The sequence below is a fragment of the Ornithodoros turicata genome, chromosome 6 (assembly GCF_037126465.1).
Source record: "Ornithodoros turicata isolate Travis chromosome 6, ASM3712646v1, whole genome shotgun sequence".
Lineage (NCBI taxonomy): Eukaryota > Metazoa > Arthropoda > Arachnida > Ixodida > Argasidae > Ornithodoros > Ornithodoros turicata.
This window is the reverse complement of record NC_088206.1, coordinates 73,272,934-73,297,352: the sequence shown is the minus strand read 5'-3', so window position 1 is coordinate 73,297,352 and position 24,419 is coordinate 73,272,934. Positions and strand designations below refer to the sequence as shown.

At 45.0% G+C, this 24,419-nt stretch overlaps 1 protein-coding gene and 1 long non-coding RNA gene across 9 annotated transcripts in view; both read right to left on the bottom strand.

Moving 5' to 3' along the window:
* The window catches only part of LOC135397338 (Kv channel-interacting protein 4-like), a 157,741-nt gene that overhangs the window by 102,481 nt on the left and 30,841 nt on the right, over positions 1-24,419 (bottom strand). For 4 of the 5 annotated variants that reach the window (XM_064628870.1, XM_064628873.1, XM_064628869.1 and 1 more), the window contains one exon: positions 14,516-16,885. In XM_064628870.1, coding sequence (XP_064484940.1) covers positions 14,516-14,591 — 76 coding nt within the window. In that variant the 5' untranslated portion in view covers positions 14,592-16,885. The remainder of the gene's footprint in view (positions 1-14,515; positions 16,886-24,419) is intronic. The other variant, XM_064628871.1, reaches the window with a different exon arrangement.
* On the bottom strand, positions 1,241-4,151 carry LOC135398334 (uncharacterized). 4 transcript variants are annotated; one of them, XR_010424086.1, is made up of 7 exons: positions 4,036-4,151; positions 2,984-3,205; positions 2,582-2,701; positions 2,386-2,485; positions 2,148-2,301; positions 1,386-1,508; positions 1,241-1,269 (listed from the first exon to the last, which is right to left on the bottom strand). It is a non-coding gene; the product is annotated as an uncharacterized LOC135398334 (long non-coding RNA). The 4 variants fall into 4 exon arrangements; XR_010424084.1 differs by having other exon boundaries at positions 2,582-3,066; positions 3,132-3,205; XR_010424085.1 differs by having other exon boundaries at positions 2,386-2,499; positions 2,582-3,205.

Below are 24,419 nucleotides of genomic sequence, written 5' to 3'. Positions count from 1 at the left end.
GTTTCTTCTTAACGCCATCATCGTCACCGTACCGAAAACGAAAAGAGACAAAGCGAGTAAACTCCCCCCTTTTTAATGAACTGGTGACATTGCACGAGAACGAGTACGAGAATTCCCCGCCGCAATTAAGGCACGAAATGGAACGAGGACAAAAAATGATAGAAGAAGGTTGATTAGGAAGATGCAATCGACCTGCGCACGTCAAATCCCAAATCTTCCTTGTAGGAAACAAAAACGATCATTAGGTTCCCTTAGATACCCTTTGTCCGTCCCGTGTAATGACATCGACTGAGAAAAAGTCGTTAGAGGTAATACGCCGACTCTGAGCTTTGTAATGAAATGAACTCTTCGTTCGATTGTTTTAAAGGTCACTCATCATTCTTTTCGTTTTCAGCTTAAAGCCTTTGACGATTTTATTTTGCCAGTCACTCAAGTGTGTGTGTGTGTGTTTTCTTTTAAGCGGGTTGCGACACGCATCAATGTGTCCCTTTAAAAGCGTTGTGAAGAGCCCTCAACTCCCTGGCCAAAACCACGTCATCTAACACGGTAGTTGGGGTGGCGGCGTTGTTACTAAGCCTGCCTGATATGACTCCAAGGGGTGAACTGTACGTCCGGGGTCGACTTGGTAGGAAACGAACATTTGCCCTATAGACGAAACTTTTCCCTAAAACCACACTGTAAGAAAATATTCCGTTTCAAAACTGGACCGAATGCTGCTATCCGTTGATGCCAGCCAAGTCCTCGTAGTCTTCCGTTACGGCTCTGATGGTAGACGGTGAATGTACAGGAATGCACCCGTAACTGAGAAAAACGGTGTTGAGTCTGTTGTGAACTGCCAACGGCTACAACTCAGTAAATAGTACATCATCACGGCTGAAGTGCCGTTTGGGCAAGGTACTGCTATATATCAGTAAGTATAGGAAACTATACTCGTGATGTGCCTCTTCATTACGGCAGCAATTCACTAATTATAATGCCGGGGCCCTGTGCAGTAATGAAACGATGATTCCGCTTTAAAACAGGGATAAATGCTGTCGACCATGATGCTAGCTGGTTTCCTGTTGTTTTCCTTTACAGTCCTTATGATCAATGCGAGATGTCCAGAGATTTTGTTTCATTGTTAATTGTTCAATTTTCATGTTTTGTGTGTCCAGAGAGGATAGCTTTTCAATAATAACCTTTTATTTTGGAAATTACTGAAAAGACTACAAATAACTTGTACATGACTTTGGTGGTGGACCGCCATTTGACCGCCATGTATCACATGAGCTGAAAAGAAAAGAAAGTATTACTGAGCCTCCTTAGTTACAATACTTCCACAACAACTTAAATTATTTGATGAATAAAGAAATGTACTATGCTCGTAGGAAGCATTTACAACTTACATGTTCCCACTTCTTGCTATATTCATCTGCGACCCTCATTGCCTCACGCATTTATGTATGTAGCCCTCTTGATTTTTTTATGCCTGCTGGCTCCCTTCGTTCTCAATGATACCAACCAGGTGCCTAAAATCACAACCAATTAAAAAAATTTCCTTATGAGTATTCAAAATAATTGCATGAGATATTCTTAGTTTCACATGGTGTAATGACCAGGACAATCACTTCATTCCTCTACCAACTATTCCAAATAAGTTTATAAAGAACACGACACGTCCACCACTGCAAGTGGCACAACAAATTTCTGAGCACATAGATAGGATTCTTTTTTTCATCCGTGAAACATGCTTATGAGCATAGTTCAGCATGGCAGAGACACCACCATATGTGAAGCATATGAATGTCTCTGAAAGGTTAGCAGTTGATATGGCCTATGCTATACGTATGTGTTACATCACTTGCTGTATTTACTGCAGTATGTATCGTACTAGCCGAGAAATATGTAGTATAATATAAGGAGGGTTCTTGCAAGACAGGCCTGCAGATAATCTAAGCTAGAGCACCATCTAAACTTCAAACCAGTTTTTTGTTACTCTACTACATCACGTGAGTTTCAAAATGCTATATTTTACCAGTACGTGATATGCTCTCCTACAACATTTCAATGCATGTCACAACATTTTTTTTATATCTGCTGTCCTCTATCCAGGTAAGCCATGCAAACAGCAAATATACCTGTGAATAAATATCAGGAGTGCCTCCCACCTTCAATGGATATGCAGGGACATGACGCTGCCATGTGTGCCACTTCCTGTCGTTGAGAGGGAAGCAAGACATTGGCTCCCCCAAGGGTAATAAATTCGTGAGAGCAGAGGCATTTGTGGGATTGGTGAAGGTGCACTCACACATGTTGACTGATCTAAACAGGAAAGCAAAACAAAAACTGGCACTTAAAGCCCCAAGCAAGAGGGCAAAATGGCATCTGGCGATGTATGCACTATACCTTGTTTCCATAGTAGATTTTTAACAATGAAAATGTCATCGAGGCATTTCTCAGCACCAGCAACCATAGAGCGAAGTGATAACTCATCCATTAAATACACCTAGAAAGAAATAACTGGTGTGACAAAGATTTTTAGAACAACAATGCAATTGAAGCTCATACGAGCGTTATAAACGTTATAACAAAAGTGGCATACCTGTATGTTGCCCTCCTGACAAATTCCATGACCCACAGCAACTCTGATTAGCTCCTCAAGACATGTTACTGACACAAAGCTTTTTGTTTTCTGATCTCTACTCCTGATCTTCAGAAACGTCTAGTAAACAAGAAAGAAAGAGAAAAAGAAGCAGCATTGAGCAAGCTCTGAAAACCACACACATATAGCAACAACTGTAGCATGCACAGGCATGCGATATTCTGAGGGAGACAACAACAGAGTTTATTACTTCATAAGCTGAATATGGATGACTGTCCATTAACTTTGAGGGTAGCACACAACAATATACACTTGTCTCTGAGATTCAAGATGGTATAGCCTGAGGTCTGGTAGAAAGCTCGATGGTGTTACGCGAAAAAGAAAAAGAAAAATTGACATCACCTCAGGGCCAGTTTCCAGAAAGATGTGTACCGGTTTCCCATAGCGCAGGTTGTACTCGTCTCTGGAGACCACAGGATAGTGTCCTGTTGTATGTTGAGTCCCAAGAATAGTGATTGTCGAAGCACACAAGAAGGGACTGTCAACTCACAGTGCACGATGCATCTGTGATGAGGTGATGTTTTCAGTGTGCAATATCTGCTTCTTCACTGTCCACACGGCTGGCTGCAAGAAGCCACAGAACAAAACTTTGAAGACAATACTTTTTGTGTTGAACGTGTTGGCGTTTCGTCAGGATGGCTCATGGAGGAATTGGTTCTAGAGTTCTTGGAAGCAGCATTACGTCCCTCTATGGTACAAGGAACACCACTTGCAAAATCTTCATGTGATAGCAGATGGTCAAAAAGAGCTCGACGAGAAGAAAATTTCTGCAGCAACAAAGTGTACCCGTATATCACCTACCAAGAGAGTGCAAAAAAGGGATCCATTTATAAACAGCCTTCAGCTGTGCGAGCATGAAACCGTTACTGGTGAAAATTTTGACGCCGCTAAGACTAGTGAAAGGTACATTTGTTTGGAAAGACTGTGAAATGTGACCTCTCTGATGAATTGCAAACTGTAGAGGATCGGAATTTTGCAAACACGAGGCCTTCCTATAGTGCAAATGCAACAGATTTCAATGGAAAGTATAACAGGCCATATCGGAATGATATCCACTTTGGATATTGGGACACTTTCAGGTGAACACTCCAGACCAGAGGAATTCCGTTTACTCCAGCTACAAGGGGGGGAAATAGAGTCACACATTTATCAATTTTTTGTGCGAGATCACAGCAAAACACAAATTATTTCAGTAGCCTCCCCCTGCACGACTGAACGTTAGGCAACTCTTTACGTTTCTACACAAAGTGACACACACAAACACTGCTTTCCTGCTGTTGCACACCGTTGCTGAGAGCGTATGCAACGAAACTATTTTTGCAACCATGCTTACAAGTGGTGCTCGTATTTGACTTGGTATAGTGGTGGAACAACGAAACAGGTTTTGAACTCACCTTTGCTTTGCGGGGGTACAGTCGGCCAAAGACCAAACACTAGATGCACTTCCAAACACCTAAAACTTCACGGCGCATCTCATGCGTCTACGAGGAAAGCATTTCGCGGGCTTCCAGTTAGCGGCTCAGGTGACAATGCTGTATTGCTCCGCGCTGCGCACTCACTGACGGCGAGACGCCGGCGTCCTTGAGTCTGCCACATTCATCCGAGCAAAAAGTTAGGCCCGAATATTGCGATATCACTGTTGGATCGTTTAAAAACGGTAAATATGTGCTTCGCTGAAGACATGTATCGTCTTCCATATTTCTGGTAGTATAATCGTGACGTGGTCTGAACAAAATATTTCATTTTGAGCAATATTGCTCTACTCATTCCTGGAAAAGACGACGGGATAGCAACGGTTCATGTGCCGCTACGGAATTGGAGCAGCAATGTAAAAGAGAAGCTCTGGTCCCGTGGGCGGCGTTCCGTAAATTTACGGTCTTTTTTAACAGTGCATGATATTGCCCTCGCTGGGCTGCCACCCGCTGCTTTTCACAGAGAACGCTATGCTTTGCAGACAGATTTGAACGCGGATATACTACACTCCGCACTCCACGTAGTCGAAAACTGCAGAGTTTCAACCCCCTGCCTAACACGGCAGAAACCATGGTTCGTAGCAGCCCAAAACAAAACAACCCCCCTGTTTCCGAGGGTACAGAAACACGGTTCGAGGGCAGGCTAGAAAGGTCTATAGCGTTTGAGGAAAACACGCACACATTGCAGCTGGGATTTGAACCGAGTCTCGGCGGAATTTTCTCTGTTTTTGCGAAAGGCAGGTTATGACTGTGATACAGAATAGATGCATTCTACCGCATTAAAACGCTGCCGCCAAGTCATTAGAGCATGGTTCACAATTAGTGTGTGCGGACGTGGGCGAACGTCGTTTTTAACGTGGCAACAGACGGGGTCGACACCTTCCGCGGCAGAACGCAAGGAGTTCGCCCGAGCTGCAACATACTACAGAAAAAGTATTTCAATTAAGTTACTGAATACCGGGCAAAAAGTAACTGAGTAGGGTACTAAATACCCAATTTTCAAAATTATTTAAGGTACAGTATTAAATATTCTGCAAAGTAACTCCTTACCTTCGAGATATTTTGACGTCACAGTTGGAATTCTCTATCAAAGAAATCCGAAGAGGGTCAAGTTGAAAATGGCATTACTGAAAAGCTTTATTCGCTCGAAGGAGCAACTGCTTTTCAACATTGCTATTCGATAGCCTACCCAGATTGTTTTTTTAACACATTACCCCCAATACTAGAACTGGCGCTCTACAGAAGCGAACGAATGCTGTACAGAAACGACATAATTTACGGTCGGTTTTCTCCTTATCGTGACTTTAAGCTCATAAAGAGATTTTTTTTCTTAAATACATTTTACGTGCCCTCTCGTGTTACGGCTTTCGGCACGGGTCTTCTATCCTGCCTGATAGGGGCGTCAATTGGCTTACCCGCATACCCTTCCGTTCAACATATCGCCTCATGCCAAACCCGACAAAAGAGAATATTTCGCTCCACGTCCGCGTCACGCGCAGAGAAGTATATCTTCGAAGTAACTTTGAAAATGAGTAGAAATTGTTGAAAAAATATTTAAGTTGGATCACTAAACACTGAGCTTTGAAAGTATTTGCGAGATACCAGGTTAGTTAGACGCACGCATCGGGACGCAAGAGGAGAACCAATCGCCACGTTCCGCGCGTGCTTGTTGAGACGCTTCTCCTCTGTGTGAAACGAATTCCAACATGGCCGCTGTATATATGGAGCGCGTGGAGGATGCAAGAAAAAAGATGCAGGATTCATTACATTTGCTTCGAACTGCTGCCAGTTGTCACGTCACACCCAAACGTGGACACAAAGCATTCTACCATTAAGGGTTCGTGGACAACGAGGTGACGAAAGACTCGCATTGGCTGCTCCTTGCGCACGTATGTGAACACTCGAGCGAACCGTTTATGTAGCACGCATACGTACTCAGGCCTCTGCACGCTATGAAACACAGTAGTGCAAACCATCCCTTGCGTAAGAGAGGCAGAAAGCGGTACGAGTTTCATGTGACACAGTGGCCTAGGACAGAGGCGGATTTCAGAGGTTCAAACGCACACGATTCATTCATTGATTGATTGAATTTGTTTCTATACGCACATTGTATACACAAATACATTGAGTGATGAGACAGAGGGAAACACTCACTGTTAAAGTCTCCTCCCTAATGCGCATATAAGGGTTACAACAATAATTATGAGCATTGATATTAACAACAAAATCTACAAAGCATCGCCAACACAAGCGCCAAGCACAATACACACGAAAGGTAAGATTTACGCTAACCTTATAGTAACTACACTAACGATACAAAACAGTAATGGAATATTCAAATCACGGAACAGTGGCAATTAAAAAAAATTGACCTCTCTTTTAAATGACGAGAAATTACTATCTTCCAAGTACTTGAAAGTACTAGAAGTACTAAGTAAGTACCAAGTAATAGAAAGAAGACGAAATTGCGCCTTTGGTAGATCATTTGAAAAAGAGAAAAAGGGAGTGAAATCCTCCTCCTCTACGTAGAGTTCTCCTAGAACCCGTTCCGAAATATTTTCCCGGCCACGTTACTCGTGTTACTTTTACCAGCATGTTAGTTTTTAGTGTATACGTTACGTTTACAGCCCAGCCTTTGCATTTTTTTATAACGCTTCGTAGCACTTTCGGATAACTATTACTGCGAAAAGAAATTTCGTAAAAAGTAACGAAGCGCGATCTTTCGGTGCTCACGGCATTACTATCGTTAATTATACATTTGCAATAATAATAATAAGAAAAAAAAAGTGTCTCCGAAGGAGCCGCATTTAAGAATCCCATCACGGGTGCTCGCTCTAACATGAGCCAAGAATTTCGAAAGGTTTTCCCCCGGCCATATTGTACAGGCGTAACGATGTCTGTTTAATAGCCAGAGGCTGTTTGCGCGCATCGGGCTCTGCACTAGATCTACGCGTACAGTGTCCCAGTATGCACTTATACGTATATAAACTCACATGCTGTAGACGAACAGTAGTGGCGATTGCAAAGTGAGCTGTCCCGTTATTTTAAGATAACTGCGATGGCCATTGTTTAAAAAGCGAGCAAACCAGAAAAAAAAAAGGTCTGAGCAGAAAGGAAAACGACCAGAAAATCTGCTAATGAAGTGGATTGCCAGTTTATAATAAATAAAAAAAGAGAGAGCATATGACCTCTTTTTCTGTTTTTAGTAACGTATAGAAGCGTTCCGACATAAAAGTCGGTGTGCCGGTAATGATTAGACAGTAAATAGATAAATAAATAAATAACTAGTTCAATTTTAAATTTAGTCAATTTTGCTAAATTCGTGTGAATTGCCAAATAATCCCTAGGGACACTTTGTTGTCATCCGTTGTCGCTGGAGATTATTTGGCAGTCCACGGGATTGATAATTATAATGATCATATTTAATAAATATATTTTAAAAAAACATTATGTTACGTCCCCGAGATCTGCAGAAGCCTTTGATTTTGATTGAAGGCCTGAATCTAAGTCGCTTTGTTGTTATTTATTGATCTATGTACGGCCTAATCACCATCGGCACAAACTTTTAGTCGAAACGATTCTATGTACTAAAAAGGTCATAAACTACTCGTTCCTTTCCTTCTTCTCTCTTTTTTATTGGTTATTATTTTCGAACGACAAATCAATTTCATCAGAAAAGTTACGTTAAAAGACTATTTAAAGTTCGTTAGTTTTTTTTTTTTTTTTGCTTTTTTACCTCAGTTTCTCTTCACTCGATCGATGTGGTAAATAAATTATTATCCGGTACAATTAATGTAGCTTATAATTTATATGCTACGTTAATTATACCGGATACGCACACAGGTTGTACTAACAATAATAATGTATGTAGTGTACGAAAATAATATATTCACCACATTGAGGGAAGAGAAGCTGAGACAGAAAAGAACGAATAAGAATCTCTTAAAATGAAATTGTTTTATTTTTCGTTCGACAGCAACTCGTGCTTCCTCGGCTGCTGTAAAGGTTAAAGCCCGTACATTCGCCGACGGTGCTGCCCCCTTTTGCGCGAATACGTCTCGCCAGGAATGGTGCTAGCGGACGACTGAAGCGCACTCTGGAATTATTCGCCGTAGGAAACGCCATGTGGCGTGACTGTGTTTCTTTGTATCTTTCGGTTCGCGTTTCAGAGGAGTTTCCTGTCTCAAGCACGTTTTGCCCACAGGTATGAGGTGTTCGTTCATTGAATTCCGCGAGGTTTTGTCCTGATTATTTTTGATTCTGCGCGAACGTTCGTTATTTGTCAGTTGAAAGCACCTTTGCATCGATAAAGGCTTTAGGGTGAAATCCGTAATGTGCGATTTGCATGATTAGCTGCCTCAGTGGTACTGCGGATCTATCGGTGGAGTATCATCACTAGGTATTTGTTGTTGCCTCGAAGTCAGACCTAAAGGGTACAAGCAGTCACGGGTAAGTTACTCACGAAAAGTAACTACACTCTTAAAAATGAACTTCACCTCATAGCACGCTCCTAGCCAACCATCATCTCGAGTGATATCGTTATCTGCCCTGATCTGTTGAAAACGGGAGGCGTACGCCTTTTCTGTGACAATTATGAACAGCATAAGTGAGCATTCTGCTCAGTGAGAGGAAGTCATCCCCATAACATCGTCATCATGTATCTCTCTCTCTATCTGGCCGCAACATCATCATCCCATTTATGTGTGTGTGTGTGTGTATCTGAATGGCACAAACAGGTAGCTCATTTGCACGCTATTTTGATTACGTCACTGACACTCTCCCATGTTGAAGCCAATGAGATCTTTCTAATCCCCCTCGCCCCCTTCGTTGAGGGCGTCCTCCATCGTTAAGCCTATTTCTTCGCTAACATAACTGTACCATCTTCGCAATTAGACATAATATTTAACGTGTGTCTCGGACGGCCTAGTTCCAGGCGGTAACGAAATCAATCTTTGTGGTTGAAATAAAAGGCTAGCACACCGATGTAAAGATGAAACGGTGCTTAAAGGAACAAGGAAGTGGCACTCCTTCATTCATCAAGCAGGAACCACCATGCACAACATATACTATCCGTCTTTGCGGAGCACGCAAAAGACTCCTCAGACTGCTCCGCTTTCTGCGTGACACGGGCCTCCTGCGCTCCCTGAGTGTCTTTTTCAATTTTTCTTGTTTTTCTCGTTTTTATTTATGTATTTATCTTTTTGTTATTTCCTTGTCTCTCGTTTATTTTGTTCCTTTTTTTAGGAAATAGCAACCCGGCGTGCTGGATGGCTGACCCTTCCCTTTTCCTTTTTCCTGATTTTTTTTTCCAATAAATTCCCCCCCCCCCCCCCCATTTTCTTTCTAAGCACATTTCCTTCCCAATAAAGTATTCGATAATTCCGGCGCGATATAAACGTTACGAAGCTCGAATGGCTTCACATTAATTAAGAGTGTAGGTTCATAATATCGTGTCGCGATTCATATTCCGTTCTTGAGTTTAATACATTTTCCTTTAACAATAACGTGTCGTCCGAGAAGCAACGTTGAATGCGCGGAAGAATCTCGTGTTTGGACGCCATTTAGCTAGAAAGACCGTAATTGTTGCAACTGTCTTAATAGCATCTCATTTGCTTCAAACGACTGCAATATGGCTGATGCAAATTGTTGACAGTTTTTCTCTCGCTTTTCTTTGCGTAATCACACGAATATGAAGTGTAAGAGGTGCAATGCATAACGACAATGGCTGTCTTTTTAATGAATCCACGAGTTGTACGTCGTGCGATAATTATAATCATGAGCGACGTGGATTTAGTTTACCCGCAGTAAGGGGGACGACGTTACCGAGAATTTTGTTGAGTGCCCCAAACCGCTGCCGTCCTTGGGAGGTTTGAACCCGCAAGCTTAGAGTAAGAAAACGGACACGTGGCTCATGGTTGGTTGGTTGGTTGGTTGGTTGGTTGGTTGGTTGGTTGGTTAGGCAAGCCCTATCGCCATCACCACCACCACCACCACCTGGTTGGTTGGTTGGTTGGTGGCGAGAAAATATATAAAGGGTGGTCCACCAACCATGATAGAAATTCATAGTAAAAAACGTGGGCCCCGGAGAGACATGCGGTCGAGGAATTTTTTGCTGCCAATAACTTTTGCCACATATATTGGTAACATATTTATTTAATTTCAATCGATGGAAAGTTAATTTCTCGAATTGAACTCCGAAATTTCCCCGAGGCAACCTAACGCTTTCTTTGCGGAAATGGGTTCCCCGTGGTCATTTTACTCAGTAGAGCACATAATCCCACTCATAATGCAATGTCAATTGCCGAAAATGAGCCCTTGGCTCCGCCTCTTTTTTGACGGCTCGTAGTTTGAGCGCAAAGCTGCGAAGAAAGGAGGTTACATTGACACACCAGTCAAGGGGGAAAAGATTTACTAGCCTTACCCACGGAACAAACACGCGCGGTGGAATCAGATCTATCTTATCAAAAATGGGGATCACCCGACGACTTGTAACCCTCAAGGGACAGCTTATTTCGACCTTTTTGGGGGGTGTTGTAAGATCTTCGGGAGTTTGAGGTGTTTGCATAAGCGACAAAGGTGCGCCTAACCGTGGTGTAGGACGAGGCACCTCCCTTCTCTGCTCTATGACACCCTTTCATAAATAATATCGGATGGAAAGCCCAAAGATGCCCACGAGTCGACATCATTTCAATCCACGAGACAAAGATTGTTCCTAAAACGAAAAAAGAAATCGTATAATGCGCTATAAACTGACCGGTCGAACAATGTTTACATCCTGCCTCTGGTCGTCGCCTTTGTATGATGCATTACGAAAGGGCAGCTTTTTATGACAGCCATCGCCTCGCTTTTCACAAAAGATTGCGCGGACGAAAGAGGAAAAGGATAGGAAGAAAGGAAGAGGCATGAAAAGGACAGGAGGAAAGGAAAACTTTTCATATAGCTTCCTCGAAGGAATGGCTTCTACGCAAGATGATTTGATTTGGTCAAAAATGAGCGAGAGAGAGATAGGAAGTCAATCTGTGCCTCTGAGGCCACCAGCCCTGTTGGCGATGAGCCAATACTTGTTCAAGCACCAACGCGGCGAATGTGCTCCTTTGAGGTATCTCGATCTAAGGTCATGCTAAAAAGGAAGCTGGGAATCGGCGGCCCACTGTCTGTGCGCGTTGTTTTATATTCCGTGTTAGCGCCGCGAAACGACTGTGGCTATGGGCGGCGTACATACGTGGACAGATGCAGAGAGGCCAGCAGGATGGAGTGGGGGACAGGGGGAAGTTAGTATGCGTCCTGGGCCGACTTCAGGGGGAACTGTGCCGACATTCGTCTGCGGGAAAACCCCAGGACAGCACAGACGGTGGTAGGATTCGAACCCACCACTTCCCAGTCTTCAGCTGAAGTCGGCCCAGGACACAAACTACTCCTTCCCGATAAGCTGAGAAAGGGGGTGCACACCTTTCTATGTGTCAACTTTCCTTCCAATCGGAAGATTCTGAAGGTTGTTTGGCCTAGAACGATTTATACGACGAAGAGCGCTGCCCGTTAGCGCCTAAAAATCCGGCCATGTCACGTCGAGACTGGGAGGTACCCGGGTTCGAATCCCCGTGCCAGCTGTGCTGTCTGGGGTTTTTCCTGGGTTTTCCTCAGGCGCTTTCAGACATATATCTGCACAGTTCCCTTAGAAGTCGGCCCAGGACGCACATTTCCCTGAGGGCGTCAGTCATGACTTTGCCCACCTCTGTGAGGCCGACAACGGCGTGCCCTTTCACCCCCACCACCATCACCACCTAAAAATCCGCTCTCTATAGATATCCCATCCATTCCGGATTTTTGTGTTTAGGGGCATTCTCATTCCGAGATTGGTTTCGGATTTCGCGTATGCTCTTGCCCATAGCGTGTTAGAAATATAATTTCTCTCAATAGGGAGCCGTCGTGGACCATTTCAAATAAAGTGACACCTCTACAAAGCTAGAACTCATCCCCTGTTTATGCATCACTTATTGTCTTGATCCCATCTCAAACACATTTATGGGCTTATTTATGGACTTGCACGAACCGGTTTTTCGTCGCATTCGATCAAAGAGCAATTATCGCAGAGTGCTGAGGAGGAGCAACAATAGCAAAATCATTGTAACTCATCAAGTGTGGACATTTTGCGTGGTTTCAAAGTATAACTGGTGAAAAAAATGAGTAGAAGGCCGCACGAAAGTATGTATGAATTGCAAGAGCATATTAAAAAGTGACGGGCGGAAAAAACGAAAAAAAAAAGAAAAACAAAGTAATATCAGATCCGATGTTAAAGTGTGATACAAGAAATATTCCTCTACGAAGTACACAAACTCCCATCGGCACGGAATGCTATATGGAGGAAAAGCGTATTTCCCAAGATCCCCAGAGGCAGTCCTAGATATCCCCTAGGTGGCACTGCACGTTTTGCGAGTTGTCCCTGGTAAGAAAAGAAAATGCTTATGATACGAGTCCGGAACTCCAAACTCCACACCACTGCATTAAAGCTGCTTCATTTCGGGAAGCCGTCTTCGACCTCATGTCCGTAGGGATGTACCCTCTGCGGCTGAGGGAACCCAATATATTTCTTCCCACTACATTTTCATCTCCTAGCAACCGCCTCTTTTAATGCACTCCAGTGGCAAAGTACAGGGTTTACAACACGCCCCACTTTTCGGCGCCACTTGGATATCGTCTAGCAGACACCGACGTTAAAAACCGGACTCCTGCCTTCATTATTGCCATGTTCCTCCGCGACAACATGCGGGCGAATACATCGCCATCTCCTTTCCTTCCATCGCATTTCATATATCATTGCGATGCCCACACAGAGATGCATTCCAAACAGAAACAGAAACTAACACAGAAAAGCAGACGATCGGCAAACAAACATCCAAGCAAACGTGTAAAAAGCGGATGAAGCAGCAGATGTGATACACTTTTCGAACGCGGATCACGCACTGCTCTTTACTGTAATAGACTAAACGGTGCCTCGATACTTTATCAGTGCTCCTCGAGGAAAGTAAAAAGGTGAAACGGCCTCAGACGAAGGTCTTCACAGAAATCGGCGAGACGGAATGGATAGGGCTTCCGAGTCACGAACTTTATGAAGGGCGAGGTCCGTCTCATGGGGCAGATCGAGAAAGAAGGTCCTTCTAGTGTGGTCACGACAGTGGCTTTTTTTTATGTGCAGACGACGGTGTGTCGTCTGCTTTAAGAACCGCGTGTTTCGTCTTCTAGACGATTTGCCTGCGTCATCTACGTGTACGTGTTTCGGAGGATTTAATTGTTTCTGGCGGGTTGAGTCAGTTTGAATAAATTTTGATTGAAAGATCAACCCTGGCTCGAACAGAAAGTCTTATTACGCGTAATAGAATTTACCGACTCTATATGCGCGGTTTCAAATATATTCCATATGTCGTTCTCTGTGTCGGAATTACGGAAGAAAGAATGAGACGAGGTGTATCCTGACTCCTGAGTGGCCATGTGACGCTCGTCTTCTAGTGTCCCGGGTGTCGCCATTACATGGTTGTCTGTGTAGACGTTTAAAGGGTAATTTCAAAATCCTTGAATAGATGTGCCCGTAGTGTGTCATAATCGCCCTTAAAGTGGCGTGTGCATAGCCCTCCTTATTACGCCCTATACACAAAGCTCCTACTCCTTCGTCACGTGGGCACTGATGGAGAATTCTATTGAGAGAGCACCCCACGACGGGTGTGTATAGGTGCTGTCATGCGGATTTGCGCCATCAGTAGAACCGGGTGAAGCAAAGCGCACGGCGCTGCAATTCGAGTTAATTTCCTAGATGGAATCGATCATGCTGTGTACATAGCGAAGTGGCCACTACGGGATTCCTCGGAATCAGGACCTACTATAGATTGTAGTACTCATTTGTTAGTGCCGCAATACTATATATACTGGGGGTACAGGAAAACAAACACCAAAAACACACTCCCAACGTTATTGTCCTCACGTTCCGTTCATTTCAGCCCCGTACGAATCGATGGTATTGCTCTTTGTAACAAACGTTTTGCCTCTCCTTCCCCAGTGGAACACTCGGCGCATAACACTTTCAATTCAACAATTTCAGTTTTGCATGGCCAAAAGAGGTGTACACTTTTTTCGACAAATCTTGAGTGGTTGTTGGCTACAGGCGCTGTTGGGCGGTGGTCAGGTTTTGTTTTAGCAGTACAAGATATGACTGGGAACACGCACCACGGCCATTGAACGGCCTCTGATATTACGATGAAGAGGGCGGAGCAAACGCGAACACGCGAAGCTAAGAAGTGGCGAGGACCGCGCCCTATAGATGTGCCAACATAATGACACTAACAACTTTGAATAAGCTAAATTCGCTAGAGAAAAATGTCTGCGAGTGGACAAGTAAGAAAGCAAGACATACCTTTTCCTCCCCAAGCCTTCTGCAACAGATGCAACATCCTTGTAGCACAGTGTGCTACAGATGCCACAGATCCCATGTTCTCCAGTTTTCACAATCACCGTAATTGCACTTCACGTATGGCACAATCACTGAGTGTGTGAATTGTCATCAAGTAGTCAATCACTGATTGCACATTCCGTGGCAACCAACGCGCACGATCACGATATCACAAGGTCCTGAAGCCCTGCGTGGTACCGTCTGTCTTGTCCTATTGGTGACGAAGACAATGACGTTCACGTCCACTTGGACATCCACGGTCCACTCCTCAAAAACATTACAATATTACTTGACTATAGGACGTTATAAAACAAAAGGAACTTCGCAGCAGGGTCAAGTGACATTCACCTGGCATTCAACCAGAAGATCCAACATTATGTGCATTTGGGCAAGGTTCGAACGCTGCATCTCTAACGGTGAAGGAGCGCTTCTTGAAGTACCTCTAGTTGTCCAAAATCGCAGAATCGTAGTTTTCTAAAAAATGAATCCACGCATCTTCATTGCCAGAGTCATTTGTTGGAGGTAAGTTGATAACATACTCGTTGTATGGCGACGGTGAATGGTCCGTCTAATCAGCAGCTTCCGGCCGTTATCACTCAGCGTGACAATCGAAGCTCATTCCTTGCAGTCTATATAATTAGTTGACGCAACCAACGCCGAGCACATTTTTGACTCCTTGCCGGACAACTTACTTCGACGGACGAGGTACCACAGCCAAGGCAATAGCCAAGACAATAGAAGCCTAACTCCTAGTTAAAGGAACATGAACACTGAAAAGGAAGACAAACGCTGTTGTACATTGCTCAGGCTGTTCTTCGCTAGCAGAAGAACGCAGGGTCTAAAGCTATCGACCAATGCTAAAAAGGGGTTAATGGCAAGGTCGTCATCCATTAAAGGGCATTACAAGACCGCCGAGGCACAAGAAAGAAGTAACCGATAAAGTCCGGAAAAACGGCACGTCTCTACTCAGTCTTCGTTCAATCAATAAAATCAATGGACGTGTTTCGTTAACTATCCGTCAGAGTTTGCTCTAACAGATGCTTCGGATCTCACCGTACGCTTTGGTCAAGTCAGAAGGGGAGATATCAAAAGAGAGTAGGCGGTTGCTCAGATGAACTCGGAGTTCGTGGAACTTAGTGAAAGGGATCGAGGAATGTTCTCTCGCTTACTGTCGAAAAATTTGTTTCCTTTCTCTGTTTTGTTGTACGAGATTGGTTCGATGTTCCGTGTAAACAGAAACCATATGAGTATGGCAATGGCGCGTCGGACTGTGATTGAACACTTCAATATGGGGTTTGCGAGCAGATTTATCACCAACAGTTCCTACCGAGCCAAAAAGATGCTTTAATTTAGCGGAGAGTTTGGCAGACTGTGATGGAGGAAGGAACTCCGCCGATAACGCCCGCAATTCAGTTAATTTAATCTGAATATAACTACCTCGGAAGGTGCCCGTAAATTAGCTGTATCTGACGGCAACCTTCCTGTGCAGGTGGATTTCAAGGGCTAACACGACTTTCCGAGGACGATACCTTTCAGGTCACGTGACATGCAAAGGAAAGAGTTTCAAGAACAAAGCCCTATTTAGGCCGAAATTGATCTAAATTTGGCCTTAGTAAGGAACGAAGACTCGCAAAATGTTTCAATTTCATTGGATTCAATGCCATGTCTATCTACCCCTATGAAATTTCTATTTGCGAGACATTCCTGCACGGATCCGAATGATACTACGAACAAGACCTTGGCCAACACTAGCAAAAGCCGACCTGATAGGATCCAAGAAGCCACCTCACCGATGCTATATATTTTCACAAAGAATACGTCACAGCAAACTGATAACGTAAGATGTAAAGTATTTGCTAACCCAGTTACTTCTTGGCTAAGCCCCCCACGCGCGAAAGATTGATGTCGGGAACGAGAACAACTTCGGCGTTGCTGTTTTTTCTTTTCGTCAAGCCCATCTGCAAGGCGCACAGAAAGCAGACGACAAAGAAAGCGTTCACCCCTTCCTAACGCGCAAATAAAACGACACCAACGAAAAAGTGAGAGTCGAACTCCTCGCAGAAGTGCGAGACATGTGTCGCTCAAAATCACCGCTGGGAGGCGCTAGCTACCACAGCAAAACACGAACTCTGTCAAATGAAGTGCAACGATGGAAAACCGAAAGGATGATGTCGATGCTTCTTGTCGAATCATCTGTTGCCGAGGGCAGTCGCAGGAAATGGAAACTCGGTTAGGAAGGTCATCGATGACGGCGACACGACGAGGGAGTGAACTTCACGCTGTTCCCGTTGTCATTCTTTCACTCGGTTTCAGTTCCTGGTTAGGGTGGGATACCTGAAAGAGAGAAAAAAGAAAATAGTGTAAGGTATACGCGTAACAAATAAAAACGAGGACGCTTAGTATTAATTGAACTGGACGCGATCAAGACTGATGACTGTCGCCTTGACCTCCAGCACGAGCCTTCTTTTTCAGCACGATTAATTGCTTCGAGATTCAGGTACTTTAGCCTCGAACGTGTCAACGAATGAAACAAACAAAGTGTGACAGTGTTTGATGAGTGATGATGATAATGATATTTCACGAAATGAAGCTATATTTCGTGTGTACGATGCAAATTATGTAACGTGTCAACCAAACGATGCACACGATCACGCGTCGCCCCTTTAGATACTTCCGTCTTACCAACTCAGCGAAGTTTATGTTTTTCCTTCGCTGGTAGTACCGCGAAGTAAGTGTGCACGTGCATGGTCGCATGGAGAGCGGGGTTAGTATGTCTGCTAGGCAGACTTCAAAGGTGGAAACCAAGGAAAAGGCTGAGACAGCGTAGCCAGTGTTAAGATTCGAACCCTCCAGTGTTGCATGCGAATGTGCTTAATGAATTTTGCAACACGATTCCCAAACTACTTCTCCACGAAATTCGGGAAAGAGAGAGTTCAGGGTTCCGATATTTAACTAGTCGATAAATCAGGGGCGGATTTAAGGGTCTGTCATGGGGGGGGGGGCGTTCTTAAGGAAATTTTGTGCTTTGCTGCGCAGCATCGTCCAGGATATAGGGTTTTTACATAGGGAACACGACCTACGGGGGGGGGGCGGTCGCCCCCCCCCATAAATCCGCCCCTGCGTTAAATGCATCACTTTGCCCGTGATTCGCCTCGAGCTCCCGTGCGAGGGCCAATCGCAACGCTTATTTGAAATCGTGACCTATACCAAAACAACCAAAACGGTTTTCACGTGCCTACGCGTGACGTTTGAAGCGCGCCGAATTTAAACGTAACACTTTCTACGTGAGAGCTCAAGATCGAGGTCCAGGTCTTCCTACCCTTGTTGGGCTACATCACGTGACCCATGTTCCGCCGATATACTGCCGCTTTCCTAGTGTAGTTGGGAAAGTCGTGCCAACGTGCCTTCTTATTACGTAGCTCGTAATTCTTACGCGAAGCAACGAACACGAAACAACTGAAAGGTACGCTTACCGCCCCGCCACACTGCATGGTTAGCGACGACGGCCGTGTGCGAGAAACTATTTGCGAAAAAATTAGCGGAGTTTCCCTTTAAAGATGAAGCAATAAGACCGGCACGTGAACTGCTTCAATGCGAAAAACAGAAAAAGAAACTGTAGAGAACTGTAGAGGAATAAGAGACTCATAAACCCCATTTGGCATGAAACACATTCCCTCCACAACCTCGATTCCGATGGACGCGACCTCTATTCGGAGACAAGTTTGGAAGAAGAAAAAAAAAGACAATCATGGTCCTCGTGCAAGTGGAGCCATCTATTCTGGCCCTTGCAAGATAAGCGGTGGCCGCACATCCGACCAGTTTGGACGTCTGGTCGATTCTAATCAGGCGGGATCTTCTCTGGCGATTCCCAAAAGGTTGCAGATTTAACCTCAGTCTGTCTGGAACAACCAGATGCAGCAGGAACGCATCTCGCTAATCGAGGGAAGATATCGAGGCTGTTTGCGGAGATAATAGAATATCTCGTTGACGTCATTGTTAAGTACGTCAGCGTGGGCTCGGAGAGAACTGCATTGAAATGTGCGATGCGAGCAAAGCGGAAAACAGAGTGTTTAAGTGTAAGAAGGTTGGTACGTACTAAAAGCGTTAAAATACCCCGGTGCTGGGGTACGTACATTCAAAAAGAGGGCAAAATGAAGGACACGACACAAGCACTGAACTGCAACCGAGTGACGATTTCTTTTATTGAACCCGTCGAAATATGTACAGGCGTTTGCTCTAACGTGTCCAGAAATTATATTTAAAGCGAGCGATAAAAGAAAAGCAAGCGGTACTTTTCTGCTACCCGAGTAAGAAACAGGTACTGCTTCACCAGTAGCGCCTGTTTCTTAGTCAAGTAGCTGAAAAGTAGCGCTCGTTTCTCTTTTAAAACTCGCTTTAAATAAAATTTCTGGACACGCTAGAGCAAACACCCTGTATACACCCTATCGGTGACAGATGCCCAGGAACACATCCACGCCAGCGTGTTCTAAATGTTTTTACCCGACACTGGGGTATTATAAGGGGGTATTAAGGGTGTACCCGATGTTAGCGCCGCGAAGCAACTGTGGCAATGAGTGGGGAGTCAAGACATAATTACCCAGAATGGTTATTGGGGCAAAGCGTTGGTAACCAAGGAATTTAGTCTCCGTGAAAGATTCAGAGTGATAACCGGACATAGACAGATAGGTATATGTTTACTTTCCATCTGCTTGGATGAAGGGACGACACCGAAAAAAAAAAAAAAGACTGGTTTTTGATAAATTGACGGGTCCGGGCCCCACGTGATGGACATATCTAAAAGAAATGTCCTTTAATGAAATATCCCCTTCGTCCATCCTACACGGGCTATACTCTACGAGGTCTTCCCGCACTAGCTGCCGACGGACGCCGACGTAGCAATTCCCCCGAAGTCGGCCCCATATTCCCATTTCTTCCATCTCTACACCGCCAGGGTCGCTTCGCGGTCCAAACGTGAAATAAAAGAAGCATGGATGGCAGCGTCTAACATTCTACCCAACCCGGCACACCTGGGCTGCATACCGGCGATTAATACCAGGATGACATTCCCGCGACGACGACACTACTGCGGTTCTTAGCTCTGATTGGCTCTAGCTCCCCACGAGTGCAGTACGGAAAAGCCATAAACCGGACGCAATATCGCTCTGGGGGTCCTATTGCCGTCTTTCTGCGGTTTATGCAGTATGTGCACTCCGGGCTTCATATGACATTCTGTTGGGATATATACCGAATGGGTGCCAAATACCTGTTGCATACTTGCGCACTTTGGAATAAACAGGAGCTGGAGATGCTACGGATGCCATTCGTAAGATTCTTCGGCAATTGGTATTTATTTGTTTTTCTTTTTTTGCGGCGCGATCACGCCCTATTCCATGTGATATGACACCGGGATACCAAATAGTGCTACACACAGACCTTTCTGACTGTGTCATTGGCTTTCCTTTTCTCTTTGTCTTCCCCTTCTCTTTTGTTCTTTTCCCTTTCTTTTCTTCTTATCCATCTGTTTCCCTTTTCTTCTTCTTTTCTATTTTCATTTTCTTTTCTTCCCCATTTTCCTTTTTTGGAATTGCAAGCAGACCTCCGTCTGGCTGACTTTTCCTTTTGTTTTTTTCTTAATAAACATATCCCCCCTCATTGGCTTCGTAAAAGTGGCTGCCAATATTGCGGCCTCCAATAGTGCGCGTCGACGAAGCAATAAAATATAATGGCTTCCTCATGGCGTTGGGTTCGTCGTACGTGCAAAAAGAAATAAAAAAGCGGCATAATGTTACGCGAGATGTCATCACCATTTGAGAAGATTCAACCGTTCTTAGTCTGGAATACGATCGAGGGCGAAGGAGACTTTGTGGTGATTTCATAGCCAGTGTTAGGACAGACGCAATGTAAATAATGGATTGATTGGTTAGTCGATTGCGATGCCTCCAGGCAAGCTGGTCTCGTCGCCGCCGCCGCCGTTCACACCTCGACGGAGATGTGGACAAGCACTTCCAGCATCAGGTAGTCACCACTTGGTGAAGAGTTTGGCTCTAGCAGGCGTCTGTCCCTGACCACGTGCTTACCAGGTGAATCTGAAATCGTGACACTAGTAAATTCGGCTCGTCCCCAGTCATACTGTGTGTGTGCATGCGCGTGGCGACAGGTGGTGGGACGATGTTCAAAGGAAGGGCTTCAAAGGCGATGGCGTCAACCTTTGTTGTCTTCTGCAATGCCACTCGTCTTTGTCAAGCATACGTGTCAATAACAACATCTTATTTCGATGACGATGATGATGATGGGTGGGATGTTTAATCGCCATAGGGGATGCTCTATCCCAGCTGTTCTCGACTTACGCTATTCTAGGGATCCCGTGATCGGCCCCACTTTCTCTTCGAATGAGAAGCGATAACCCCATCACCTGTGGCAATGGTTGGCGCGCAGCGTGCATTGCGGTGAAGTTCTGTCCTTATAAGTGCACTAACCGTGTATTCACACGAGCGACATCCGCACGGAAGATTCTAGTGGAAGAAAAAGCGAAAACACCGTTCACAGAGCCGATATTCCGTCCACTGTTCTGTTGAACATTCACACGATGCTGAATATCGGGAGTGGCGTACTGCACACTTAGCAGACGACACTTAGCAGATGACACCGTTAGTGTCTTTCCCTGTCGTCTGCTACGGCATATCTTGTGGCTGTGTCGCAGGATATTCCCCATGGTTAGCAGTATACGTGAAGACACGACTCTGAGCGCTCACGCTCACGTGACAGAAGAAAGCTATGACGTTTTTCGCATCTTCCGCTTCTGGGGAAATGTCGCTCGTGTGAATACACGGCAACACCCCGAAACAGCTGCGCGTATAAGCGTTGCACACACGTGGAAAGATGAACAGCGGAGAGAAGACAGCGGCGTTAGTATGCGCCCTGGGCCGACTTCAGGAGGAAATGTGCCATCTGAAGAGAGCCTGTTGGGAAACCCAGGGAAAATCTCTCAGAGCCACCGGTAAGATGGTGATCCCCACCACCTCAGATTTTTCAGCATGCGAGCGGAATGGATCCACCGGACCACGCCCCCTGGTCGACACCGCGCGTCTACTACATCATTAGAACGCGCCAATATTTTCCACGCAATCATGGGGGACAATTTTGATAAGCGCAATTCTATTTAGGAGAACAATCGTCATCGGAGAAATACCGAAGGAGAAAGCTCACGCTATTCTACTTTTGAGACTCAGCTGATGACCCTCCCAGCTGAATCTCAACCCTTCGGAAGAAAAAAAAAACTAATGGAAAAATGATGGAAGAAGAGAACGAATCAAAAAGAGACTAGAAGTTGCACTTTGCATTAGAACGACAAGGAACACGCGCAACGAAATACATGGTATAAAAATGCAAAGCAGTCGAGAAAGAGAGCCTCACGGCTGCCTCGAAGAAGGAAAGAAACGGAGAAAAAGAGAAAGAAATTCTGACAGCTGCCGCTGTATTGTGTGCTACTAACGCGTCCTCGTTTTTTTTTTTTTTTTTTTTTACGATTTCATTTGTTTGTTTGTTTCTTTTCTTCTTTCAATTACACTTTCTGCGGCCTACATTCGAACACTTTCCCGCCTACGCAGGAATATTTGCGAGCCGTGTTCTTTTTGCGACACGCTAACCTAAAAAAAAAAAGCACGAATAATGAAAGTAAAATTCAACCGAGGGAAGTCAAAGGAAGGAATGTGCTGCGCGTTTGAACCTCACGTCTTAAAATGGTACAGGAGTAACCCTAGCAGTGCATCCATAAAGAACCTTTCTCTCTCTCTCTCTCTCGACATATTTCTTCTCCCGGAGACACAGTGTGGCAGTCGCGATTCGCGTCTCGAGGCAAAAATTTATGAGGATAGATGAGGATTATTAGAAAAACAAAGAGAAAAGAAATAGAAAAGAGAAAACAAAGACGATATCAGAAAACATTAAATAGATATTATATATTAGAGAAAACAAAGACAATATTAGAAAAACAGAGAGGAGAAACAGAGAACACTATAGCCCATTTTCTTTCTTTTTATTTCCTGTTAGCGCCGCGAAGCAACAGTGGCTATGAGCGGAGTGACTGTGCCGTCTGGAAAGTCTGTCGGAAAAACCAGGAAAATCCTCAGAGAGCGGAGTGGGTGACAGGATTCGAACCCACCACCTCCCTGTCTTTACTAAGACCTTCGTTCGATGTGCGTGCGTTTTATTATAATGGTCCGAGTTTGTTCTTTAGTCAGAAAGTTGAGAAAGACAACAACAATGAATGATGACGATGAGATGGGGTGTTTCACCGCGGTGGTGCAGTACCCTACCCCATTGCACGTGGAACATTATATGAAGATGATGAAGGAAAGATGAAAGTACGAGAAAGAATTAAAGCGTCTAGAGCAATCCAGTGGACGACAGGAAGTCCATGAACAGGTGAAGAACCCGACGATGGAGCCCAGGATCTTCATAGGGGCCAATCAGTGCAGCTAAGGTGACCGGCCTCTTGCTGATACGGGCAAGCTCATCACACAATATCCGCCTTTGCGGGCAGTAGAGTGAACATTCCATAAGAATGTGCTGGGCGGTCGCCACGACACCGCAGGAGGTCACAGCATCTGATCATGCACTTGAATTGCGGGATGAAAGCCACATTGAGACGGAGTCTACGCAGGAGGGAGGTAAAATGACGTAATAGACGGGTAGGGAAAGAAAACGACAAACTTGGGTCTACCGAATACGTGAGAGATTGAGCCGTGATGTCCCGACGCCATTGCTGCAGAGCAAATGATTGAAACCACGCAGTTATAGTAGGGTCGTTCTGTCACCTCTCGACAGCACAATGGGCACGGCTGTCGGGGACTCATGGGCTGCCATTGCTACTCTGTCAACCTCCTCATTGCCTTTTATACCGCAGTGACCAGGAATTCACTGCAGGGATACATGATGACCATCATGTAGACGCTGAACTTGGTGGAGAATGTCTACTACGGTGGAGGCTAGCGACCCACGAAGCTCCACGGTTGCCACACATAGCAGATGAGCCCGTAAATAGGTGTAGACCACCCAGACACGCGGAGGAACTTGGGATATCTGCTGCAGAAGGAGAAGAATGGCATACAGCTCCGTCGATGTTCATGACGTACGATCTGTGATACGGTATCCACGTGAGGCTGCATCAGATGGGACGACAAAAGCACACGACGAACACTTCCGTGTGTAAGATCCATCAGTGAAGACGGCAGTGTGGTCAGGATATTTATTATTTAAGGTGCATCATGTCCGCTGCCATGTGTTGAAGAACTAAAGGTGGCGCTTGATCCGAAGAGCGAGGGGGCGTACGCCTTTTTGTAGCAATTTTGAAATGTGATAATTGTTACAAAAAGGCGTACGCCCCTCTCTTTCTCCAAATCAGAAGCGTTAACCCTATCATTCGTGGTAGTAGTTGGCGCACAACGTGCTATACGATGAAATTCTGCTCCGAGAGTGCAGGCAGCACTTAAGCCCTGACGTCGGAGGGAGCGAGAACCATTCCCATTGGTTTTCGTAAACATGTGACCGCCTCACCAGTGGAGACGCCTGCAGTGACGTCATAGCCGGATGAGTTTCTATGTGCGTCCATTCTGCTACCCTCCCTGAGTCCTCTCGTCGTCCGGGTAAGGCACACATAGCCGGATAGCGTGGACATAACGGAAGTGTACTATTCGATCATATTGAGTGACAACCCTCGCGGTGTACTTGACAGGACGCACTAAAGTTTGAGCGTCGCCCATGAAGCAGGCGAACGGAACTGTACAGACCAAAAATACGCCCACTTCCCTCTGCAACCAATTTCTAGATGGGTCGTCTTACAGATGAAGGGAAATATAAACCGGTTTCG